The 26440-nt window shown below is 37.4% G+C and overlaps 1 protein-coding gene across 1 annotated transcript in view; it reads left to right on the top strand.

Moving 5' to 3' along the window:
- Positions 1-26440, top strand: part of SLC39A8 (solute carrier family 39 member 8) — a 61557-nt gene that overhangs the window by 2762 nt on the left and 32355 nt on the right. Inside the window, exons 2-3 of the mRNA XM_074228155.1 lie at positions 19568-19730; positions 25058-25227. Coding sequence (XP_074084256.1) covers positions 19568-19730; positions 25058-25227 — 333 coding nt within the window. The remainder of the gene's footprint in view (positions 1-19567; positions 19731-25057; positions 25228-26440) is intronic.

The raw sequence follows: 26440 nt of genomic DNA, 5'->3' as shown, positions 1-26440 counted from the left end.
CCTGGCCTATTTTAATAATTTAAACATCTAAATGACTTTTGTGGTTTTTTTTTTCTGGGTGGCTGAAAGTTGTGGGAAAAGGAAAAAAAAAAGCCCTTGAAAAGAGATGGTGGCGAAGGGGATATAACCTTTCACATTTCCAGATTTAACAAGCCTTGATAGAGAAAGCATCAGTTAAATGAACAGACCACTTATTTGAGAAGTGTGTACTTAGCAGCAATCTATGATTTGGGGATTACTGATTTTTGTAGAAAGGCGTGGTAAGGGTTAGAAGGCTGGTCTGGGATCTAGGAAGGTTAGGGTTTAAGTATGCCATGAGCAAGTCATCATTTAAAGTCTCAGGTCCATAGTCAACTCGGAGAATCTCAGGTGTTGAAAAAGTGTAGACCTGCACTGGGGGAGAAAGCTCCCTTCCTTGGAAGTTCCCTAGACCACGGATGTTACAGGTTCAGTCCCAATTTGAACATGGAGAAGCCTTTCCAGTTTTGGGGGGAGCATTGAAGACAATTTCACTATGTTAATAGACTTGAACCAGCACTAATTTTAGTCTGCTGCCCTTGAACTATGAAGAATAAACTAGGAATGAGTCAAGAATTCATTCAAATAGATGAGAGAACTTTGCTTTGAAGACTTGGGAAAAGCTGAAGTAGAGACCAGAATTTTCCCAAAGGCAGGCTTGGTTATTCTGTTACTCCCGGATCTCTACAAATGGTCAGGGTTTCTGATTGTGGATTGTAATCTAAATAATGAGGTTAGTGTACATCAGATGGTAGACTATTCTCTTCTGGGGAAAGTGGCCAACTTGGGAAATCTATATCCATGTATTTGAAATACAGTCACAGTAATTGGGTAATGTTTAACAAGATGCCATTTCCATAAGGCTCCTTCATAGAGTCTGTTAAAACTGGAGACAAACCAACTGGTGCTTTTGTATTTTAAGTTTTTCTTATAGTTAATGAAGGGGGAGGGATATAGCACACCTAACAGAAGTGGGGAGGGATATAAAAATAAGATTCTCTTAGGCTGAAGCTCTTGGCAACTTCAGAGAGAAAGCACTTGATTTGCTTCTTGTCTAGTATCTCCCTGACGGCGAGGTAGCCCTTGTGGACCTTCTTCTTGCTCCTTCCAGGTCTTAAGATGAGTTTGAAGTTGAGATTTACTCCATGAAAATTTACGCCCAAAATACATCACATCTTTTAGAAATATTAAGTATATTATATTTTATATAAAGTATATATAATATTTTAAGTATATTAAAGTACACATAAGTATATTAAGTATATTTTTATGAGTTGTGAATAGTTGGTTTTCTAATATTCTAAAGGAAATAAATTTCATAATTTGTAAAATATCCTTGTCTCAATCACTGAAATCATATGAAGACCACAAATTTTATCACAAGAAATTCTGGAAATGTAAAAAAACTAAAAGTCATATACCAAAATCCAAAGATTCAGCCATCTCCAACTTGATATTTGTGGGTATAAGAATCAATGATTAATATAATAAGAATGAATTTACTTCATTAAATGTGTCCCAATTACTTGTAAAAAAATTTAACATTCATTTTAAACAATTGAATTCCAAATCTTCTCCCTCCTTCTCCCATCCCCTGAGAAGGCACAAGCTACATGAAGGTTTATTAGGGAAACATTCAGGTTCCCCAGCAGCTACTGTTCATAGTTTTGGGTTAGCAGTCTTGACTTTTCCAAGGTCTCCTCCTTCTTTATAAAGTCAGCCTGTTGCTTCCTCTTCTGAAGTGTTTCTAATATCAACAGACAATTGCAAACACTTATTTAGATACCTTCTACTTGATGGGGCATTGAAGAAGATACCAAATTTAGATAACATTTGGGGTCTTGCCCCAGTGCAGTTCAGAGCCAGGACAATAAAGGTAATAGTAAATAAACATTTATTATTAGTATGATGTATTTTCAGCTCTTTTTAACCTTGTTTTGGGGAAAAAAAAGATTTTTAGAAACCTCTACAAAAATAAAAAAAAATTCATGTATGCCTTGTGGGAGACTTTTGTTCTCACATTTATTATAAAAAATACAAAAAATTTAACCCCCCCCAAAATCATAAAGCTATTTTTATAAATATATTTTATGCATTCAAAAACATTCTGGGTTCACCAGACTGTCCCCAATAATCTACTAGATTAAAAAAAAAAAGTTAAGAACTGCTGTAGTGCACTGTAGGTAGAGGGTTGTTGTATGAGATAAGATAACTATATGCATGAGTTACTAGCCTTTGTATATTATCTTTTCTCTACTGGTCCCTCACTGCTACACAACAATTTCTTTATCCCTTTCTTTTTTTTTCCTCTCTCAAAAAGAGATTTACTAGAACCTTATTTAGAAGTAGGCTTTCAGGTGCCACATCCAACCAGGAACTAGCTATATATTTCCTGTACAGGATGTCCTGACTGGACCTCAATTATCTTCTGTCATTTTGGGATGTTGGCGAATATGTTGAATTGGTCTTCCAATCTCTCAATTACTTATTAAATACTGACACCCATTCTGATTTTCCTTTTTTCACTTCTTTGAGAGGACATTGAAGCTATCATAGGATGGTTGAGGGTGAGAATAACTTGTGCTTTACCTGTCCAATGACTAACAAAGATCTCAGACAAAACTTATCACCTGCGATAACCTCTTCCCCGTCCCCATTCTCTTGTCATTATCCATTTTTGTGTTACTCCTCTCTGATCCCTAACCTGCTCTGGGGAACTCCATTGCACAGAGGGTAGAATGCTAGTCCTGATGTCAGGAGCACTGGAGTTCAAGTCTGGCCTCAGACACTTACTAGCTGTGTGACCTCGAGTCACTTAAATCTGATTGTCTCACATCCAGGGCTTTCTCCAATCATCCTGAATTATGTCTGATCACTGGAGGAGATGACTCCGGAGGACAAAGTGAGGTTGGTGACTTAGCACAGCGCCCTGTCATTCAAATCCTGTTCGTGTCATGTCATGTCACCTCCCTGATGACAAGGTCTTCAAAAACAAAGGACCATCATCATCATCGCCATCATCATCAGTCATATAAACTTACTCCTCCCAGAAAGTACCAGCCATAATGTACTGTAACTTTGGTTTTTTATTTTGGGGATAACTTGCGCCTAAAATTCAACATCCTGAAACACTTGGAGTTGGTTGAAAACTGTTTTGGTTTGAGTCTTCTATTTCCAAAGTAGGTGGTATGATTTTCAGCCTCATGTCCTCCAGCCTTCAAGCTAGGCCATAATTTTAGATTTAGACTAGCTTTCTCAGACTATTAGATTTTACAATATTAGCAAGTTTTGGATCCAACAAAGCAGTGCCCTAGAGAATTATGGGAGTCCCAAATGCAGTGAAAGCATGTTAATATGATGCTAAATGAAGCATGATATATACAGGACTCTGCGTGAGACTCAATTTAAGTGATTTTTCAGGTATGCAATTGAGCACATGAAGTTGGAATCACTTAGCTTTTCAATAGAAATTCCTTCTGTGTGTTTGATGACACTGACTTGCCTTCAGGAAGTCTTACATCCATTTTGAAACCTTGCTAGGATTTCCAAGATATTTAGATTTTTTTTTATAACTATCGTAAAGCCCCTTGCTTTGAGTAATGTAATTTGTTACATTAAAAATTTTGTAACTTTGAAAACCACCACCTGATTTTGTTTTCCTGCAGAGTTAACTTATATCTTTCGACCTCTCCTAAAGGCCTGTGCATGCGTTCTCTTACTGGTGTATATATCCTCCCTCATCCACCTGGCCCTAGGACCAGGAAACAGAGCAGTTTGATTTTTTCCAGTTGGTATAGTCACCATTACTTAGGATCTTCTTCTCTATCGATGCTCACTTAACTCATCTTAACCAAGTCCTGGATCCAATCACCTCTTGAGGCCTAGGTCATTTTCTCTCCTTTCTCCAGGAATTTAGTACCTGATCTCCAGTTATACCCCAACTTTTAGATTTTATACATGCTGATGGTCATCAACCTTTGCTACATGCTGGTACTATCATATCCTTACTTACCAGTCATAATTATTTGAATTATGGATTTCAAAATTTATGAAATTTTTCTTTGACCACAACCTCCTGGCCTTCTATTGCTCCCTATAGCTCACATCCTAAATGGATTCATTCTTCATTCATTTGGTGACCTTCCCAGTCGCCCAGCCCAGTACCCCGGCTCTAGCCAGATTCACTTTCTCCTTAGTTTTGACTCAATAGTAAACTAGTTCAACCGTGACTATCCTCCTTTGCCTTCTTTTCTTACCCCAGCCCTGGATAACTGATCATTTGATTTTTCAATTGCTGAAAGCTGCCAGAAGAGATAGGACATGCATAGCGTTGGATCTGAAGTTAGGAAGACCTGAGTTGGTATTCTGCCTTAATCATTTATTTGCTGTGTGACCTTGGGCTAGTAAGTGAACTTCTCTCAGCCTGAGGTTTCTCGTTATTTAATGGAAGGATAATTATGGTATCTAAGTATCAAATGAAGTGGTACACAAAGTTATTTGCCTTGAATCTGGAATAAGGAAGAATAGAAGCAAATTCTGCCCCAGATGTTTGCTGTATGTGGCCCTGGGAAATTCACTTAATCTTTCTTAACCTCAGTTTCTTATCTGGAAAATGAGAGGGTTAGACTTGATTGCCACTAAAGTTTCTTCTATGTAAAATCTATGATTTTATGTATTAGGTCCTTATTGCCACATGATAATCCTTTTTATGTTCTTATCAATTCTATTGAATCCTCTCTTTTCTATCTTCCTTCCTTATACTGGGGTGGTTTACCATTTCCTTCTCTGGCTTATTTTACAGATGAGGAACTGAGACAAACAGGGTCAAACATAAGTTTCTGAGGCTGAATTTGAACTCAGTAAGAAATTTTCCGGATTCTAAGCCCAGTGCTCTTTTCATTGAGTTACCCAGCTGCCCCCTCTCTCTTCTTTTCTGAAGCTTCCTATAGCACTCCTTGCCCCTTTCCTTTATTTTATTGTGAATGTAGATTATATCTATCTCTCATTCTGTGTCCTTAGGTTAAAATCCTAATTCCTAATCTTCAACTTGATCTGGTGTCTGAAAAAGAAGTATTTTTTTTTTTTTTTGCTCCAGCACCAAATCCATTCTTTGTACCCTTGATTCCATCTCTCTTGGGAGCTTAATTTCTGATTCTCCCAATTTCTCTGTATCTCCAGACTTCTTTCCTATTGTTTATAAAGCTTCTTAGGTCTACCCTATCATTTAAAAAAATAAAATAAAAAAATTGAATCTGTTATTTCTTCAAGTTATCCAGTATTTTTCCCATAATACTCACCATCCTTTCTGGCCTTTGACTCACTTCTACAACCTTTGCCACTAGGTTTCTGATCCCACCATTTAACTGAATCTCCTTTCTTAAATCTTCTCTCAGTCTTCATTATTGGTGACTCTGAAGCTTTGTGGCCCTGTCAATCAGGACTTCTTCTGAATTAGTCTCTGTCTTGCTTTTTCTTGTAGCAACACTTCCACCTTGTCCTTTAACCTTTGTTGTATCTACTTGTATCCAATGTTATAATTGTGGGGTCCCCCAGACTCTGTGCTGAAGCCTCCTTTTTTCTCTCCTTTCTCTTAGGGATTTCATTAACTCTCTTAGGTCCAATTACTTTCTCTGTGATGATGACTCAAATTTGTAATGTCTTTCCTACTACTTAAGATTCCAAAAGAGAGATCTGGATCAGGTTAGAACTGAAGGATTTCTAGAACAGTAGCAATCCTGCTATAAAAAATCACATTCAGCCTTATCTACTTACATATGAGTGTTCCTTATCTTTTTTTCCTTTGCCCAGTCTAGAGATGGGAACTGTGGCTTTAGACTTCAACTATGAACGAAGGGTATTGGGAATGCTTGGTGCTAATCTTGGAAATGCTCCTTCTAACACCTTTCTTCTATCTTCTCCTTGTCCTTTTCCCCCAAGTGAGACTTTCCTAAATGTAGGATTCTCCTAGGCTCTGTCCTGAACCCTCTTGTCTCTACCTTTTCCTTTAGTAATTTTATCAGCTCCATGGGTTCGGTGATCATTTCCATAATAATGTTTACAAAATCTGTATGTCCATCCCTATTTGTTTTGCTTCACTTTTTTTTTTTTTTTTGTTAGATGTTACTTATGCTCTGACTAGTTCAAAAGCTCCTGTTGGATGGAGAAGGGGAGATTGCCAAGAGTGATGAGATGGAGAGGGGGAGATTGATTTTCTTCTTCGTCTATCACTCTTCTGTCATTACCATTACTAATTATAACAAGACACAATCTTATGATGTGATAATAAAAGATAAGGCCTGATCCTAGACAGAGAAGTGCTGTCAACATTCACACATTGACCATAGCTGACAGTGTTAGACATCTAGAGAAAACCATTGACAGTTAAATGTTTCACTGTCAGTCCTTAAAAGTTGAGATTTGCTACCTTTATTTTCATAGGTTATAAATATTTAATTTTTGTATTTTAGCGCTTGTTTTGTCTTTGAATTAATAAAGGCTTCCTATTTGTGTATAGTATATTTCTAAAATTAACTTTTAAATCCTAGAGAAGGGGAATTTAGAACCTCCTTTTTGCTTTTCCTTTTATCCAGTTAAACAAAAAGCCGCTTTGGTCAATTTGTACTTTCTCTTCAGTATTCCTCAATAAGGGGAGTGGTGCGGCCTAGGTGACTGGAAAAAACTGACCTTGATGCCAAAAAGATCAGAGTTCAAGTTCACTGATACCTGTTGAGTTTGAGTTCCTCTTAGCAAGTCCTTTCACATCTTGATGGTCTTCTAGGGTGAAGCCATCATTAAAATAATAAGATGAAGAGAAAATATTGATTTGGATTGATTAAAGGAGTTTTCTCACCTGGAACTTCTCTATACAAGTGAAAACAAAGCTCTAGTGCTTATTGCTAGTCTTCAGGAATGGTAGAAATGGCATTTTCTTCTTCTGTCTAAACTTTGAGACTTCTACCCTAGGTTAGTATCTAATTAATGTCTTTTAGCCCGTTTCTCACTTTTAGTCTGGAAGAGAAATTTTAATGTACTTTGTCTTGTTCAGACAGACATGGGAGAATTGAGAGAATAATAATATTTATTATATATATATACACATATACAATATATATATATATATAAAATATGTATATAATTATATGTATATAATGGCATTTATATAGAGCTTTGAGGTTTACAACACACCTAACAACTATCTCATTTGAACCTTTCAACAACACTGAAAGGTAAGTGCTCTTTTCCTCATTTTTACTGATAAGGAAACTGAGACCAAATGATGACCTGGAGATATGCAGCTAGTAAGTAAATGTGGTGGGATTTGAACACACACTTCTTTCTGACTCCAGGTTTAGTACTCTATCCATTACCATGCCTTATTTCCTCCTCTGCTTCCATCTTGTCAGTGCAATATCTGTTTTTATGCATAGACAGAATATGTCAGGAAAGGATGGCAAGGGAGGCAGTACTCCCCCACCTTCATGAGTCATTAGGGAATAACTGCAGTTAAGATGGCAGATCTTTTCCTTATCTCAGACTGTATCTGAATATAAGTTGTTACTGTGCTTTCTGTAGTTGCATTGGAGCAATATCCCCTTTAGAAGGTGTTGTGATTGGTGGATGGGTGTTTCTGGAGAGGTGGAGAGTGAAGGTTGGAAAGAATTTAATATAAATTGTTTCCTATTTCATTAAGAACCCTGAATAAAATCCTTTATGGAGAAGGTGTTGTGGGGTTTTGGAAATATCACTGGACTAGGTTCCAGAACCCAGGACTTTAAGTGCTGATTATAAATTATTGTTTCCTTGGGCAGCTCATTTCACATGTTGAGGTCTCAGACCAACTGATCGTTAAGATCTCATCCACCACACTCTGATAAATTAGATTTCTTTACTAAATATGATTTCTGTTATATGGTTTGATTTATTAAAAATATAAAACAGGTATGTTTTGGAACTTTGCATGTCAGCAAGAACCATTTTGTCTTTGAAAGGAAGAAAACTCGAAGCTAGAGCTGTGGTGGAGAAGGCATGTATCTCCCTGGGGAAAGGTAAAGCAAACAGAATGAGAAGAGTTTAAAGTATTAGAAGAATAAGAATTTGCAACTTTGATGCCAACCAGGATGAGCTCTGTTCAAGAGACTGTACATTTATCCTCGGGGTCATTTACAACCCCATTGGGTTAAAATCAAGAGCAAATGAATGTTATATAGGCCCGAGCAATATGAGAAAGTGCCTTAAGTTGTCTTCAGATAGTTTTACTATTTCAAATTACAGATAATTGTAGGTCCACATTCATACACCTGGGAGTGGTTAGCCTGTTCCCAAATGATCCCCAAATGACTATTTCAGGAGCCAAGTGAATTTAAGACTTGAGTCTTAAAAGTTTTTTTTTTTTTTCTCTTAAAGAAGAAAAGAAATGAACTACCTCTTTGTGGGATAGTTTGGTTATGTTGAGGCACAAGAGGAGTTTGTGAAAGGGAACTTTGCTTAACAGCAACGGTAGCAGCAATAATAGTGATAATAGTCAACATTTTTATAGACATTTAAGGTTTGCAGAGTGCTTTACTAGTATTATCACACCTCATCTTCACAACTGATTTCTCTTTCCTCCATCAAGTTCCAATTGTGGGTTTTACTCGACTAGAATTCAAATCAAAGGTTTGGTAATGAAAGTTTGCTAAGCAACCCAGTTCTGTAGTGTCATTATAAAAAGACATCTTATATTTGAGAATGAGAGTAGGGAGATTATAATCACATGGTCCTTACTGAGGGGCTGAGGCTGGTGGATCAATTGAGTTCAGGAGCTTTGAGCTATATTAGAGCTAAAGTTAATGGGGCATCCACACCATTTTGGTGAATCTGTGAGAACAGGGAGCAGAGGACTCCAAGCTGCTTAAGGAGGGGATAAACTTATGGCTACTGTCCTTCTCCTTGGATAGGAGAGAGAGATCTAGTCTCAAAATAACACAAAACAAAAATCCTACCCCCTTCCCTGCCCCTCAAACAAAACAAGAGAACGAGGAGAGCAGAAATAAATTAAACATTGTCAAGATGGTATGGTTTGGGGATTTTTGATTCTGGTTTGACTTTAATTATGAAAGGTGGGAAGGTGAGTTTATTTGGTCAGTGGGTGTTTCTCTTTTTTTCCAAGCATGACTTAGCTATTTGGCATGGTCAGACCTATGCAATAGGAAGATTATTTTGGCATCTATGTGAAGGATGAATTGGAGAAGGGATCAAATAGAGGCAGTGAGATCAGTTAGGCTATTAGAGTAAGCCAGATGAATGGTTATGAACTAGCATAGTAGTGATTCTGAGAAAATGGGAAGATAATGTTGCTCTAATTAGAGTTGGAAGCTAAGAGGAGGAACATCTCTCTCTCTCTCTCTCTCTCTGTCTCTCTCTCTCTCTCTCTCTGTGTGTGTGATTTTGAGATGCCTATGGGACATCCAGGTGGAGATTAGGATAGGAATTAGACCAATGATATTGATATGGGGAATTTCTGGGATAGGAAATTTCTTCTATTAACGCCAGCTAGTATCTTTTCTGCATATGAAGGTCTACCCCTGACACAAAATAGGGCAGAGGAAGGACTTGATCCCAAGTCTATCCAGCTCCAAAACCTACTCTTCATCCAATAATCAATAATGCCTCTTAATCCTGATGGAGATATTCAGATAGGTAAGGTGTTTGGGACTGGAGCTTGGGGAAGAACTTAGAGTCAAATAGATGAATTTGGAGCTCATTTTAACAGAGGTAGAGATTGAATCTATGAGAGTAGGAAACAATCCCCAGTGCAGACAGTGTGTAGAGCAAGGACAGTCTAGGATCAAGCCTTGAAGGCAACATTCAATCTCAGGGAACAGGAAGAGACTAGGAAGGAGTGATTTGACAGTAGGAGGAGTAGAACTACAAGAAAATGGTGTCATGAAAGCAAAGGAAGAGATTGGATACAGAAGGAGATGTTTACCAACTGTGCTTAATTCTATATAGAAAGGTCGAGGTTTGTTCTCTATTGATTCAGACTTGGACTTTCCCCTTGGTGTCTAACATTTCACATTAGAACCATTTTGATAATTACTTCAAGTACTCATATTTTCTTTTTACTAGTGTGGGTCCTCCTTTTGATTTCATAAATTGTTTTAAAGAATAATGGTAAAAATCATCATCCACCATCACCAAGTAACAGATTTTCTGGTGATGAGCCTTTCCAGACATGAGCAGTCTGGCCTTCAGATGAAAAGCATGTAGCTGGTCAGACTGCTAGACTTTTAGGTGAAAAGGTCACCAAACTTTTTTTTGAGATATTTTATTGTTTCAGATGTCAAGGATTAACAGTCATTACCTTCAGCTGAATAGATTCCAGTGGAAGCAAAATTGAATATCCTCCTAGTTTCTCTCTTGACAGCCTGGGGACAGCACTCTGGTGGTGATTCCAGGAAGGGATCCTAGGCTAAGGAATGATAAAAGCAGTTTGACTCTGAGAATGCCAAGGAACGGAACTTGTTTTACAGCTCTGATAAATGATTTGAATATTATTAGCATCAGAATTCCCAGAACTGATTACAAATGTCCTTCTTTAAACAATTTCTAATAAAATAAGTCAACATGATTAGTTTGGAGTAGCCTAAGTTTCTGCCATTTCATCTCAGTATTCACCTCTTTTTATCTTAGTTAAGATGTCTATTTAGGCTTCCTTCTTATAAATTACCACTGTGCTTCCATTATTGGAGTCTGAGAAGGTGAATTCAAATTCTGACTCTGCTATTTAATTCTAAGTGATCCTGGCCAATCATTCTTTTTTAAGGTTTAAGACTCTGTTTTAATAAGATACAAAAATGAAAAATGATACAATCCTTGCCCCTAAGGTATTAGGGACTTACCCTTACATGTATCAGGGGAGATATTGCATACAGAAAAATGAGGATAGTGCAAGGTAATAGATACAGGATGGGACTAAAGAAAGGTCTGGAGAAAGTCCTCTAGGCAGTTTTTTTAGTAGTGAAACTTATGCTTAAGGGGAATTGTATTTTATTTTATTTTCAATTCACAGAACAAAACAAATAACACAGTAACATGAAAAAGGATGGTTGTGCACATAACTTGTGTATAATCTGTTTCCTCAACTTTATGGCAAAATTAACATGTAAATTTCTTTTTTTTTCCCCTTTTTTCTTTCCTCTTCTCCCTCTTCCCCTCAGATTCTTTTCTGTCTCTACATTACTCTGCATTTCAGCCCTCACTGGTCCATCCCTGTTCTTCAAAAAGGAGTGTAAGTTACAAGAACCAATATTCTAATGAACTCCTCACTGAGAACCATTTTGGTAATTAGACTGGATAATGTGGTGCTTTTAAACTTAAAATAGTGATACCCTTGGAAAGTGCAAGTGTAAAAGTTTTCAGAGAGTCAAATTTAGAGAAATCAGGGAAGAGAGACTCACTCCAGCCTTACTCTGAGCAACCCTCAGGGGGACTAGGAAAGCAGGCATGTTGAGTCAGGAGAGGTCAAGTTTAAATACTGATTAGGAAGTAGGAACCCAACTAGGAAGCAGATTGTTGAAGTTAAAATTCAAGGAGTGGGGACCCAACAATGGTATGAGTGGGACCCAGATCACAAAGCACAGACTCATTGCCAGATTTGTTGCGAGTTGGTGGTTGGGCAGGATGCAGAACCATCCCTGCTCATTTGTGTTTCTCAAAGGTCCCTTTGCTAGTAAACTTCATGCTCCTCTGATCTGCTTTGCGGCTTATTGTTTTTATGGTTCACTTAACACTTAGCACTCCTTTTTAATTGTTAGTTGGTCTGTTCACATAGGTAAGCTTCATGAAGATAGATGGGTGGGTCTTACATTTCCTTTTAACTTCCTCTACGCTCACACTTGTCATTCAATAAATATTTTAAGAAGTGTTTACTATTTGCTTAGTGCTAAATATTGGGGATACAAAATCAGGAAAATGACAGTCCCTCTCCTTAAGGAATTTACAGTCTAATGAAGACAACAAGCAAGGGACTGTTCAAATAAGTTATATACAGGATGAATAATTAAGAGGAGGGTGCTAGGATCAAGAATGATTGAGAAAGATGTCCCATAGAAAATAGCATTTTAGTTGAGACTTAAAGAAATCCAGGGAATGCAGAAGGTGGATGAAGAGGGAGAGCATTCCAGGCAAGGTGGACACCCGGAGCTGCAAGGAGGCAAGTCCCAGTGTAGTAGGCTTTTAATTAATGTTTGCTAAATCAAACTTAGTTTCTACTGAATCTCCCATCATATTGGAACAGAAATCCAGAAACTAGTGTATGTTAATCTTTGAATGGGGATGACCTTTAATATCTTGGTGAGTTTGAAGGAATGAAAAGAATGCTGAAAACTTGAAGTTCAAATATATCCTCTTTTACTTACTACACATGTGGCCAGGAGCAAGTCACTTCCTAGGTCTTTCTCAATGGCTATCATTGATTTATGAATACCAGTACCATGGCTTTTTGTCCTCAATTCTTTTTCTTCTTCATCTTTCTTAGCATTTGACAATATTGACTAACTTCTCTTCTATGTATCTTTGAAATACAGTCTTGATCTTAATTCTCTCCTCTGTCTGGCCACTTCTTTTTCTTTGCATGAATGTCATTCTTTGCTCACCTTTATAAGTGAGTGTAATCTACACCATTTTCTTTTCTCCCTTCTCCCTGGGTGATTGCATCAGTTCTCAACTATCATGGTTATGTAGATGACATGTCTATGTAGTTATGTGTATAGATCAACATTTAAATCTGTTGATAATAATTTATCAATATATGTACCATATGCATATTGATATTATGTGTGTGTGTGTGTGTGTGTAGTTTTAATTTTTCTCCTTCAGCTTACTGGATATCTCATCATACATCCCCAGCAACGGGGTTAAGTGGCTTGCCCAAGGCCTCACAGCTAGGTAATTATTAAGTGTTTGAGATCGGATTTGAACTCAGGTACTTCTGACTCCAGGGCTGGTGCTTTATACATTGCGCCACCTAGCTGCCCCAACCCCAATGTTTTAAACCAAAATCTTATACTTAAAAATATCAGTGGCAGCTAGGTGGCATGGATAGAGCATCAGCCCTGGAGTCAGGACTACTTGAGTTCAAATCTGGCCTCAGACACTTATTAGATGTGTGTTCCTGAGCAAGTCACTTGATCCTGATTGTCTAACCCTAACCCCCCTCCAAATCCATCCAATAGCTGAGTCCTGTTGATTCTTCCTCCTCAGCAGCTTTCATATATCTTTTCTTTTCTCCACTCACATAGCCACCACCTTAGTTCTCTCCTCTACTTTTAGATTAAACTCCAGTTTGGTTACTCTGTTTATGTCTTTTCTCTTCAATTCAATCTCTACACAACTGCCACATTGATTTTCCTAAATCATAGATCTGAACTCTTAAGCAGCTCCAATGGTTTTCTCTTTCTTCTGGGACAGGAGAGCTTAGTCTTCCTTTTGTCATGGATGTCCTTGGTAGTCTGGTGAAACCTGGGGTCTCCTCAAAATAATGTTTAAATGCATAAAATAAAATACATAAGATCACAAACCAATTATATTGAAATAATTATTAAAATGCTAAAAAATCAAAATAAAAGAGGAAGTTCACAGATCCCAGATTAAGAACTTCCTAGGATAAAACACCAATTCTGCCTCTTGCAGACCATCACAATTTAGCTTGTCTCTCTTTTTAGGACATGACAGTCTAGCTCTTGTCTCTATGCCTTTGAATGGTTTGTTCCTTATTCCTGAAAAACTTTATTCTCAACCCAACCTTTTGGAATTCTTAACTTTCTTTAGAAACCTCCAATCAAAAGACTATCTCCTTCCCTGCCCAGTATGGTGTCCCCCAAGAAATTACTCTCTCTGCATTTTGCACTTAGTTTTCTTTTTGTTGTTAAGTCATTTTTGATCAAGTTTGATTCTTCATGACTCCATTTGGAATTTTCTCAGCAAAGATACTAGAATGGTTTGCCATTTTGTTTTCCAGTTCATTTGACTGATCAGGAACCTGAGGCAAATATGGTTAAGTGATTTGCCCAGGGTCACACAGGTAAGAAATGTCTGGGATCACATTTGATTCCAGGTCTGTCACTTTATCCACAGTGTCACTTAGTTGCTCCAGTTTCATTTTCTACTTACATTGAATTTCTGCCCCAAGACAGTCTGAGCTCTTTGAAGGCAGGGATTGTTTTGTTTTTGTCTTTATAGTATTAGAACTGTGTTGTTATTAAGATAAATACTAGAATTGAATTTTTAAAAGAAAATAAAGGTGATCCATTGGTTCATCACTCATCCCTCACCCTCCTACCCTTCCACTTCCTCCTCCTACTGCCATGAGTGGGACTTTGGAGGTAAAGGTGACTGAGATGGCGAAATCCTGAGGTGTTGTATTTGGACAGAGTTGCAGTCCTCATAAGGGATCCTTGGGTGCTTTTTCCATTAAAAAAATCTCCCTGTTTGTGAGTCTGTGAATGACTGTTGTCATAAGAAAATTCACTGTAGCTATGATTGTTTGGTTTTTATTGTCATTGACCCTATAAGTCCAGTCATGGTGGGCACTCCCCTGTTGACCACATATTTTATTCGATATTTGCTTTGTTAGATAGTTGCTGCCATCCTTTCTCAGAGAATTTCTTACTGATGTTTGTTGCTCAAGTTTTGTTTAAATCAAAGCAGGAGGTGAAGGTAGATTGAAATCACCAGTGCTGATCACTGGTGAATGATATTTTCAGAATAAATACCAGAAATAGACCAGGATGAGAAACTGTGTTATCCTGAACAGTAATTTGTTCCTGAACTGTGCTGCTGCCATCTTATGGATTGGAGTGGGTACTGTTGACCTCACATTCTCTCATTGGCCCTTTTTTTAAAACTGCGGTCTCTCTTCTTATTCTCCTTTGCTGACAAAAGAGTTGTCAGTGATATTTTATAGCCTGTGATTTTCCTTCCCAGTGAAAGTAGCTACCCAAATGCTGTGCAACTAATGAGACTGAAAATGAATATTTTATTTTTTTCTGAATGTTATTTTTTCTGATTAAATACAAAGATAGTTTTCAATGTTCATCTTTTTTGTCAGCTTTTGAGTTCCACATTTTTCTACTACCTTCTCTTCTCTCCCCCCTCCCCGTGGCGGCCAACAATCTGATATGGGCAGTCATATTTAACATATTCCTAGGACTGTCTTCAAATCTGGCCACTGAACTCAGATGGCTCTGGAGGAAAAAGTGAGGCTGGTGATTTAGCATAGCATCCCCTCATTCAAATCCAATTCCCCTGCTTGTCATGGCATCACTTCTTTGATGTCATGGTTCTCTTAGAAAACAAAAGACAAAACACATGATCAACATATGTTCATATTATTCATGCTGGGAAAGAAGAATTAGAACTTAAAAAAAAACCATGAGAAATTAAGAGAAAAACATAAAAATAAGTTTTAAAAAGTGAACATAGTATGCTTTGCTCTGCATTCAGACTCCATATTTTTTTCTTTGTATGTGGATGACATTTTCCATCACAAGTCTTTTAGAATTGTCTTTGACCACTCATTGCTGTGGAGATTTGAGTCTATTATAGTTGATCATTTTATGATGTTACTGTTAATATATACAATGTTCTCCTTGTTCTGTTCACTTCACTCAGTGACAATTCATGTCTTTCCAGGCTTCTCTAAAGTCCAGCTGCTTATGATTTCTTTTTTTTTTTAATTGATTTAAGGCAATGGGGTTAAGTGACTTGCCCAAAGTCACACAGCTAGGCAAATTAGTAAGTGTCTGAGGCCAGTGCCTTATAGATTGTTTGAATATGTTTGCGTGTTTTCTTCCCCATTAGACTGGAATCTCCTTGAAGGCAAGAACTGTTTTTCCTTTTTTTTGTATTCCCAGCAATTAGCAAAGTACCTGTTACCATAGTAGGAACTTAACAAATAATACTAATTGGCATTTGGTGCCTTAAAAGAATTGTACATATTATCCTGTTTATTCACAACCCTTTGAGGAAGATGCTGTTCTTATCCCTACTTTGCAGATGAGAAAACTTAAGACTCAGAGAGGTTGTGACTTCCTCAGGATCCCTCAGTCAATAAATGTCAGAGACAGGACTTGAACTCAGGTTTTTCCTGACTCCACACTAGCACTTTTCCCCTCTGAGCCACCCAATTGTCTGGTTCCTTGCTCACACATCTTTTAACCACCACCACCACCACCACCACCACCATCATCATCATCATTGCTAAGATTTATAATACTTCTATAGGCATTTTACAAGTATTGTCTCATTTGGTCTAGAGGATCTCAGAACTCTTTATCAAAAGACGTTAATTAAGTTCCATTTCTCCGCACTGTGATGAGTGTTGGTGATACAAAGGTGAAAATGAAACACTACCTGTCTTCAGGGAGTTTGCACTACCTAGGAAACAACCTAGAGATAAGTGCATTCAAAATATGTGTGTGATGACAATCACTTCTTATAGACTCATTGCTGATACTGCAACCTGAGATTTCCAAGAAATAATTAAATTAAGAGATTCTTTGGTGAGGGGAGTTCCAATTTCCTAAGATAAAACATTAGCATCAACCCAATCAGTTTAGCCAAGTGAAGATTTTTTGGTGTTGCTTCATGAAATGCTTGAGTACTTCTAAATACCATGTCTGGGCAGTTTTTCCCTATTCTTTTCTAAGGCATTTATGTTAAAGCATTTCATTGGTTTTTCTCTGGGCCAGGAAATCTAGATGAGATATACCCATCAGACAGATTGTAGGATTATTGAATTAATAGGAATATGGAAAAGACAACTTGCTCAAATGCTACCTTGACCATATTTGTATTGTCTGTTATTATTTGTAATGTCCATTATTTTTTGAAAGATTTTATTTATTTTGAATTTTACAATTTTTCCCCCTAATCTTGCTTCCCCCCCCTCCCCCCCCCACAGAAGGCAGTCTGTTAATCTTTACATTGTTTCCATGGTATACATTGATCTCATTTGAATGTGATGAGAGAAAAATAATATCCTTAAGGAAGAAAAAGAGATATAGAAGAATTACATAAGATAACATTTTTTAAAAATTAAAGGTCTTTGGTCTTTGTTCAAACTTCACAATTCTTTCTCAGGATCCAGATGGCATTGTTGCCCTGTTGATATGAGCAAGTCAATTAAGATGAACATTGCCCCCATGTTGCTGTTAGAGCATACAGTGTGTTTCTGGTTCTACTCAGCTTGCTCAGTGACAGTTCATGCAAATTCTTCCAGGCTTCCCTGAATTCTCATCCCTCCATTATTTTTAAGAGTATTTAATTTCTGTTGCATAAAACACTATACTGTAGGGATCTAGAAAGAGAGTTAGAAAGGAACTTGGAGGTCATTGAGTTCAACTTGCTCTTTTTAATAGATGAGGTGAAATGACTTGTCCCTCTGTTCCTGTCCCCTCATGGTACCTCTGACTTCATACACCCCCCCACACACATATGACCCTCCCATCCCCTAAGTGCCTCAGAAACTACAAGCTTCCTTAGTACCCCCCCCCCCAAAAGAGGCTTTCTCCTAGAGCTATGATAGACTGGTCTGACTTAGATCCTTCTCCTGAGCTTGTAGGTTTGATAGTGGTCATTCAACAAAAGGAGATTTATTTAGCCATTGCAAGACTATGGATGAAGGGGCTCTATCACTTAGGGGGGCATTTTTATGCCCTTAAGTGGCCCACAAAATGCATTACTATGACTTGAGACAGCTAGTAAGCCTAGTCAAAAGAAACTTGAATCTGCCTCCCCAGGCTAATCAAGTTTTGGGGAAGGCTTCCTTCTGATTTAGAGAAAAAATTGACCTAAATCAAATGAAAAAGAGGGGCAGGCTGGTAGATATTGATCCTGTCCCAGAGAGAGGCATATAAATATATCTGAAATTCAGTTGGAGTAGATTAAAGGTACCCTGGGGAGGGGAACAGCACTAGCAACCCGGGGAAATGAATGAAGGGGTATATTCCAGGTTTGGTATAACCTGGACAAAGGCACAGCAGCCACTGTGCAAATGGGAAATGCCAGTATGGTTCCACTGGAGAGAACCCAGAGGTGACTAATCTTTAAAGAAGCTAGAAAGGTAGGGTGGCATTAGATTTTAAAGAGCTTTCAATGACCCAAAGAGGAGGTCATATTTGCTTGTAGAGGTAATGGGAATCACTTGTGTTTCTTAAGGGATATGACACAATCAGACCCGGTCACATTACTTTTGGAATGTTGAGGGCGGATTGGAGTGGGAAGACTAGAGGTTGGGAGATCAGTGAAGAGGTTATTATAATAAGAGGTGCTAGGGGCCTGAACCAAGGTGATCAAGTCATAGAGAGACTATGAAGAGTCTTGACAGATCTTTGAGGAACTGGACCTAGCCAAGGCGAACGAACAGAGATCACAAAGGGAGGAAGAGAACTAACAAAGCAGAGTCTCCAAAGTCTCCAGAGGGGAAAGTATCTGGGAGGAGGTTGTTGATTTTGGTCAAGGTCAAGACAAGGAGAACAAGACACCAGGCCTTTAGTGTCTTGCTAATTAAGAGCACTTTGAAGAAACTCAAATGCCAAAGAGAAAGAGAGAAGTGGAGATTAAATTAATTAATTAAAGGAAAAATTAAAAGAAAAAAAAAGGGAAGACCCAGTTTTTTTCCCCTCAAGGAGCTTGTAGTCTAGTTATAGAAAGGAAACTTTTTATCTTATAGAGCATTCATAGATTTGCTACAAAAACATTTTCATTTAAAAATAGCAAATAATGATAGCTTGTATTTATCCAATTCTTTAAGGTTTTCAAAGCACTTTACAAATTAGATTTTATACCTACAACAACACTGGGAGCTAAGTGTTATTAATATTTTGCCCATTTCATAGTTGAAGAAACTAAGGTGTAGAGGGATTAGCTGACTAGACAGGGTCTGAACTGGATATCCAGATCTTCGGACTCCAGTGCTCTAACCATGAAGCACCAGGCTGAGAAGAGACTGAGTATCTGGAATTTCACTGGGCCATTATTCGACATCTTTATAGCAAGGGTTTTTTAAACCTGGTATGGGTTAGCTTGTTTTTGAAATATTTAGACAGCTATTTCAATGTAGCTGGTTTCTTTTGTAATTTTATGTATTTTACTTTATTCATTTAAAAACATTCTTCTCAGAAGGGGTCCAGAAACTCGCCCAGATCTGCCAAAAGGGCACGATACAAAAATGATTTAACTCTCGCTCTCTATCTACTCTGATTTCTCACTTCCCTCACCTGAGTTTTTATGAATGCAGATTAACTCATTTTTCTGAATGTCACATTATGCATTTGATGATTTTGCTATTTTCTTGTTAATTTTGAGAATCCTTGTGGACTCACTAGCTTTAGAGTAGAATCTTAGGCTTAAAAAGAGGAACTCTACAGAGAGCTTTTGGAGTATCTTTGGATCAATTATTTCCTTTCTTCTCATGATAGTGTATTCTTTTTTGGTGTTTTGTATAATTGATGTGATTTTTTTACTTTGTTTCTTTTCTTTTTTTTCCTTCCTTCCTTTTTTTGGGTAGTGTTTGTCTGCTGAAGAAATCTTTTCCATTCATGGGTTCTCCAATGATACAAAGGTCACCAGTTCTAATTTCTCTGTGATATGTCCTGCGGTCTTGCAGCAACTGACTTTTCACCCTTGTAGTCACCGGTCAAAGCACAAATCCAAGCCAACGCCTTCAGAAAGTAAGTAACTCGTTCCTTTGCGAAATAAGATTATCAGAAAGATTCTGGTTAGTGTTTGTTTCCAGCTTTGTCTCCTAATTAATCTATTAAATTGCTACCAAAAACCACTCATAAATGTGAATGACCAGGGCTCAGTTAATGGCATATTTAGCTATGTGCCAGGTGACTATTAACTTATTAAAGATCCAAGCCACATTTGGCAGCACTGCAGAAACTGAGTAAAACAGCCTAGAACTCAGAGAGATGCTAAATATATAATTCATAATTTACCCCATGACTGATTAACTTTTCCTATCAGAATTTCAATTTTAGGATCAGACTCTCCATGACCCCATTTGGGGTCATCTTGGGCAAGACACTGGAGTGATTTGCCATTTTCTTCTCCATCTTACTTTACAGATGAAAAAATTGAATCCAGCAAGGTTAAGTGACTTGGGTAGGGTTATACAGCAGCCAGTAAGTGTCTGAGGCCAGATTTGAACCCTGGGTAGTCTTGCTGGCTCCAGGTCCAGTGCTCTCTATCCACTAATAGCTATGATCAAAGTCTTATTTTATTAGCTTTGAAAGTATTCATAAGGCAGGTCATGGGTGTGATCTTTTGTGCTTGGATATCAGCAAAATTGGATTTTTCATTGTAGTGGCTTTGCTTTTTTTTTTTTTTTTTTTTTCAGTTTTGTAGGTTGTCTGATCACAGGGACTGCCCTGGTCCACAAACAGGTTCCAGAAGGCATGAATAGTTCTATCGGAGGTGTCCTCAGATCCTCCTCTTATACTGCATACAGGGTCCTGCCCTGCCTCCTTTAAAATTGACACCTGTAACTAAGCAGTGTCCCAATTAGAGAAGCTACCAATAGGACCATGCCTTCATTATTTCAAGACAATGAGTCTTTTAATTTAACTCCACATCATTAGCTTTTTTAACTTCTGTGTCACACTTAGTTCATATGAAACTTGAGGTTCACTAAAACCTCTGGGTCTTTTTCATACAAGCTATCTTGCTAGCCTTTTTTCTAGCCCTGTAGTTATGCTTTTGTTTTTTAACTTAAGGGAAGGAATCTCCATCCAATTTATATAGAGGCAGATGGCATAGGGGATGGAGCATTGATCTTAGATTCCAGAAGATTTGAGTTTAGATCCAGCCTCACACATTCCTTACATGTGTGACCCTGGGCAAGTCACTTAATTTCTACCTGAATAACAGAGAAGACTAAATCTGGTTCTAGAAGGTCCAGTTCTGGACTTGATGATTGGTCATGGACTCCTCTCTTAAGATCCTGTACCCCAGAAATGTGAGGTCTAGGTCCTTTCTTGGGCCTTTTACAACCCCCTCGGGTCTAGGTCTCTTGTGCTCAAATAATTTTTATGACAGGGATAACTTAACCACTTTTCTTATTTAAACACTTTTCTTGACCCTTCTTCCAAATTGCCCCTTCTTCTGATCTCTGGTTGCTGAGAAATGAATTTACTTCCTCCTAGATTTCATATTTCAAAATAAAAATGAACCTACAACTAAAGTATCAATCATCTAAGTACTAAATTGCCAACCCTCTATATTTCTCTCAAAAATATTGGGAATTGGATAAAGCACTGGCCCTGGAGTCAGGAGTACCTGGGTTCAAATCTGGTCTCAGACACTTGATAATTACCTAGCTGTGTGGCCTTGGGCAAGCCACTTAACCCCATTTGCCTTGAAAAAACCTAAAAAAAAATATTGGGAATTGTTGCTATTCCTATCCCATGCACGTACTGTTGTTTGTCTTTATAACTTAGTCCCTCCCCTCCAGGACATCTTTACTTCATTTTGAGAAAGACAATGGCCTTGGGTCAGGAAGACCTGGGTTCAAGTTCTCTCTCTGATATGTACTGATTGTCTGCCTCCTAAGCAAGTGTTGGTGGTCTAGGCAACTTTCTTAGCCTCTGAATTACAGAATGAATGGAGGGCTCCATCACCTGGAAATTTCCTATATCAGTGAAATTCTAGGAGTATTCTGGCTCTAATGACTTGCCCAAAGCAATGATACACAATTCCTCTAATGTTTCCTTACAATAGCCTGTGGAGTAGGCAATGAGATGATTATTATCATTCTTATTATTGCAATTAAAGAGACTGAACCTTAGAGAGACTGATAATAATAGATGCCATTTATATAGTGCCTTGCTACTTATTAATTGTTCATTTCTGTGGTAGGTGGTACAGACATTATTACCCCAATTGATAGATGAACAAACTGAGGCTGATAGAGTTTTAGTTACTTGCCCATAGTTGGAAAATCAAAGTCTCAGAATTGGAGTAGTATTTTGCAGATTTAAGTTGACTTTTAAGTGAATGAGAAACTAAAGATAGAATGGTGAATGACTTCTTCTCAGCGATGGAATCAAAATTTACCCTTTTCCCTTCTCTCCATTCTCACAGGGCAGGATGCTTTGGTGGTGGTCTGGATGGATGGGGAGATGTGCCTTCTATTTTTAGGTCTGGAGAGGGCTTTGAGACAAAGGGCCTCCTGTGGCAGCTGTTGTATCACAAGTTGGGTGATAGCATCAGGAACATGGAGGAGTAGCAAAAGTGGTAGGGGTAGGCCAGAGGGCCCTAGTTAGGACGAGGAAGGTAGCATAACTATGCTATATCAGCAAGTTTTGAGGAATTTCAGCAGTCAGTTCTAACTAGAACTGGGTATAATTTAAATCTTAATTGTTACAGAATTGGGTAACATGGAAGATAGTATTAGAATAGGGCCATAGATGGTACTGGCTATTCAGGTTATAAGAGACTTCAGTGGCTGTCTGGTAACCTGAAAAAGAATCCCCACTAAAATATTCCCGCTAGGTCATCATCCAGACTTTGCTTGAAGAAACTCATTGTGGGAGAATGAACTCTTCCCTGGGCAGCTCTAATCCTAGGAGAGGTTTTATATAGTCTTTATTTGTCTATCTATTTGTCTCCTTGAAGCTTCTCCCCACTGTCCCTAGATCTCTTTAGGATCTAGTAGGATGTTTATTTCTGCTTCTCTTATGGCAACCCTTCAGATCTTTGAAAATAACCACCAAGTTCACTATGAGGTGTGCCTCCTCCAGACATATGACCAGGCTTGGATTTGAATAAGGAAACATTGATTTCAAGTCATGCACTCTTTCCACTAGCATAGAAAATGACTATTTTTAGTGGCGGCGGCATTGTTATTGTATTTCTGATGTTGTCAGGAATATTTCCCTTATTGGATCTCCTTATGTGTCATAGCATAAGTGAATAATTTGAAACTAATCAATTATTTCCGAAAGCATCATGATACGATCAGGGAATTTTTCTCCCTTATTAACTTGAGATAAGATGACAAGTTCAATGAATCTGTTTGTAACAGTGATCAGACTTTATTGGGTTCAATATGTCAGTAGGCATATATTTATGATAATACTCTGATTTAAGTGGAAAGGAAAACTTTTTGTATTCCTGCTCTAGACTGTGGCTTATTTACGGTTATTTTACTCTAAGATCTGCAAATATTTGGAAGTTAATTCTTGATGAATGCTGAGTGACGTAAATCAGTCTTCCAGTTTTGGAGAATGACATATTTGAATGATATCCTAAATAAAGTGTCAATTATTCTCAGGGTTTTGAACTGTGTCTAACAAACTTTTTCTCCTGGATAAAGAGGAATTTGAATGTTTTCCCTGGGGTCTTCATGAAAAGGCATATATCTGTATAAAAGTGTTGTCTATTAGTTTGCTACTAACTTGCTCATACTTCATGTCCTTCAGTTCAAAAATCGGATAATTATGAAGAAATTTAATCCTTTCTATTTGTTACTGTTTTCCTTGAGCCACCTTTCTGTCTTTTTGTCCCTTTTTTGCTATCTCTATAGTAATTTATTTTTTCCTTTTATTCTTTAAAGTAAAAGTAAACTAAAATATTTTACATGACCAATTATTTAAAAAATTGAGACCAGATTTAGTCAAACCAAGATAAAAGATTAAATGTAAATTCACCATTTTATTTTTAAATGGCAGCCTGACTCTCTTTCCCCTGTGTCTAAGCAGTGAGGGCCCTGGGTAGTAGGCTAATTGCTCTTGCTTATTCATGTGCCAATGAGTAGATGTACTCTAGCAGCAGGCATAATTATTAGCATATTAAAAGATTTCACTGACAAGGATCACATTAGTGATGAATAGCTCTTTGCACAGAGCTTTTCTTGCTCAGTCACTTTCCAGTCCTGTCTGTCTCTTCTTGACCCCATTTGGGGTTTTCTTGGCAAAGGTGCTGGAGTGGTTTGCCATTTCCTTCTCCAGCTCACTTTACAGATGAGGAAATTGAGGCAAATAGGGTTAAGTGACTGTACCAAAGTCATACAGCTAGGAAGTGTCTGAGACCAGATTTGAACTCAAGAAAAGATTTCCTGACTCCAGACTCAACTCTCCATCCACTACACACCTAGCTGCTTCATCTGTAAGTTTACAATATAAGAAATTTGTAAAATGCTTAGCAAAACTTATTAGAAAACACCCTTATTATGATTATGATTATGATTATGATTATTATTATATGCTTGTGGCATTCTATAGGTCTGGAGTCAGAAAGACCTGAATTCAAATTGAAATTCAACCTCATATATTTATTAGTTATGTGCCCACAGGTAAATCAGTTGAACTCTACCTACTTGTTTTCTCTTTTGTAAAATGAGGATAATCGCAGCACTATTGTGCTGTTGTGAACATCAAATGAGATAACATATAAAGCAATTTGTAAACATTAAAATTCTATACAAGTGCTATTCCCACTTACTATCATTACTGCTATTGCTGCTGCTTCTGTTATCACCCACCACACCACTACTCTGCCCTACCTGCTTTAGTTCCTTATATTGTAACACCTAAGGCATCTCTTGCCATCCATTCATTCACCAGGCTAGAATTCAGAACCTCAGAAGTGATCCAATCCAAACTTCTTATTTTACAAATGAAGAAACTGAGACCCAACACTTAAGTGTTTTGCTAAGGTCGTAAGCCATTCTGTCCGAAGAATATAAATTAAGGAGAAGGCCCTCTCTTGCAGTGATAGAAGAATTTTCTTACCTGGGATTTCCTTTTGGGTATGATCTCACAGGACTAGACCTTATCCTTATTTATGTTAACACTGAAACTTGACTCTTACATATTGATGTCATTTTGATCCTCTTTGAGAATGGATAGTGACCATCATATTATGTTAACAAAAATTATAATAGTTTTGCTGCTTTAAAGAACAAATGTATTCTAAATTTAGTTAAGTCTGATTTTTGCATTAGAATTTGAAGCATATTCTTTATCATTCTCTCTTTGTTGGTTCTCATTCACAGTCTGGGGATATGGATTTCTTTCGGTGACTATCATTAACTTGGCATCTCTCTTGGGACTGGTTTTGACTCCACTGCTAAAGAAACCATATTTTCCCAAGATTTTGACTTATTTTGTGGGACTAGCCATTGGGACTCTCTTTTCAAATGCAATTTTCCAGCTTATTCCAGAGGTAAGGTGTTTGGTTATTTTTTAATACCCTTATTAATAATAACATAGTTCCCCAGTTTTCTTCTTTAAAATATTCTAGTCCCCTCATTTACAATCATCTTTAAGGCACTTTTTGAATTTACGTGGATTGTGTTCTTTTTGAGGGATAACTGCATCTTAGCAAAGTTAAAGACTCATCCTTAACTACAGAGGATATCTGTGTTGGAGACAAAATTACCATTCTGGATGTTCTGGCCACCAACAGTTCATGCTCAAACAACTTCTGTACACCTTTGAGGAACTCAAAGATTTTTGCTGTTTTGCATTTTGGCAAGTCCAGTTTTTTTAATACAGTATTACCATTTTCTTTTAAGAGGAGACAGTGTCATATTTACTCATTAAAGACAAGGAAATGCCCAACCTATATTTATTTTACCTGAAGAAGCCTGGAGGATAACAGAACAGCATTTATGAAGATTTCTTTCAATCAAGGGCTACTGAAGCATAGGAAAAAATTCTCTTGAAGGACACACAAATAAAGCTCCTGTTAACTTTTTTCTTAGAGGAAAAAATATTCCATTTAGCTGCTTTTAAAATTAAAAAACAGTAAACAAAATTATTCAAGAAGTAAAATAAATATAAAATTGAGCATTTCAATATTCTAGCCAGTGAAAGGAGAAAAGCAGAGATACGAAAAGGGAGAGGGAGATGAACTTGAAAAATCACTGAAAGGAACAGAGAAAGACAGAGGAATAGAAACAATTTTCATCATGTAAACACAAAGAAATCTACAACCAGATAAAGAGACTGATTCACAGAGTAGAGAATAAAAAAGGCTTTCATGAAAGTCAACTTGTTATGTTTTAGGAAATCCTAAGTAAATCTTTACAGCCATGTTAAATTTTTACAACCATAAGCCCAAATGGGAATATCATTTTTTGGAATAATAAAATTCTACAAAGTATTTGAAGAATTTGGTCCAGTCTCTTATTCTACAGACAAGGTCCTTGAGTCCTAGAAAGGTAAAATGTCTTCTGACCAATGTCACACAGCTAGTAAGTAAATTAGCCAAATTTGGAATTCAATTTTCTTACTCTTTTGTGTATGTTATTTAGCTTTCTGAGTCAGAGAAAAATGAAGTCAAGAACCAGAAGTTTCCTGAAGCCTGGAGAAGTTCAGTCCCTTAATTAGAAATCAATTTTATTGTCATATTGACACTTTCAAATGAACAGTAT

Source organism: Macrotis lagotis, chromosome 3 (genome assembly GCF_037893015.1).
Source record: "Macrotis lagotis isolate mMagLag1 chromosome 3, bilby.v1.9.chrom.fasta, whole genome shotgun sequence".
Taxonomy (NCBI): domain Eukaryota; kingdom Metazoa; phylum Chordata; class Mammalia; order Peramelemorphia; family Peramelidae; genus Macrotis; species Macrotis lagotis.
The sequence above is the reverse complement of the archived record's forward strand: the minus strand, read 5'-3'. Positions and strand labels throughout refer to the sequence as shown.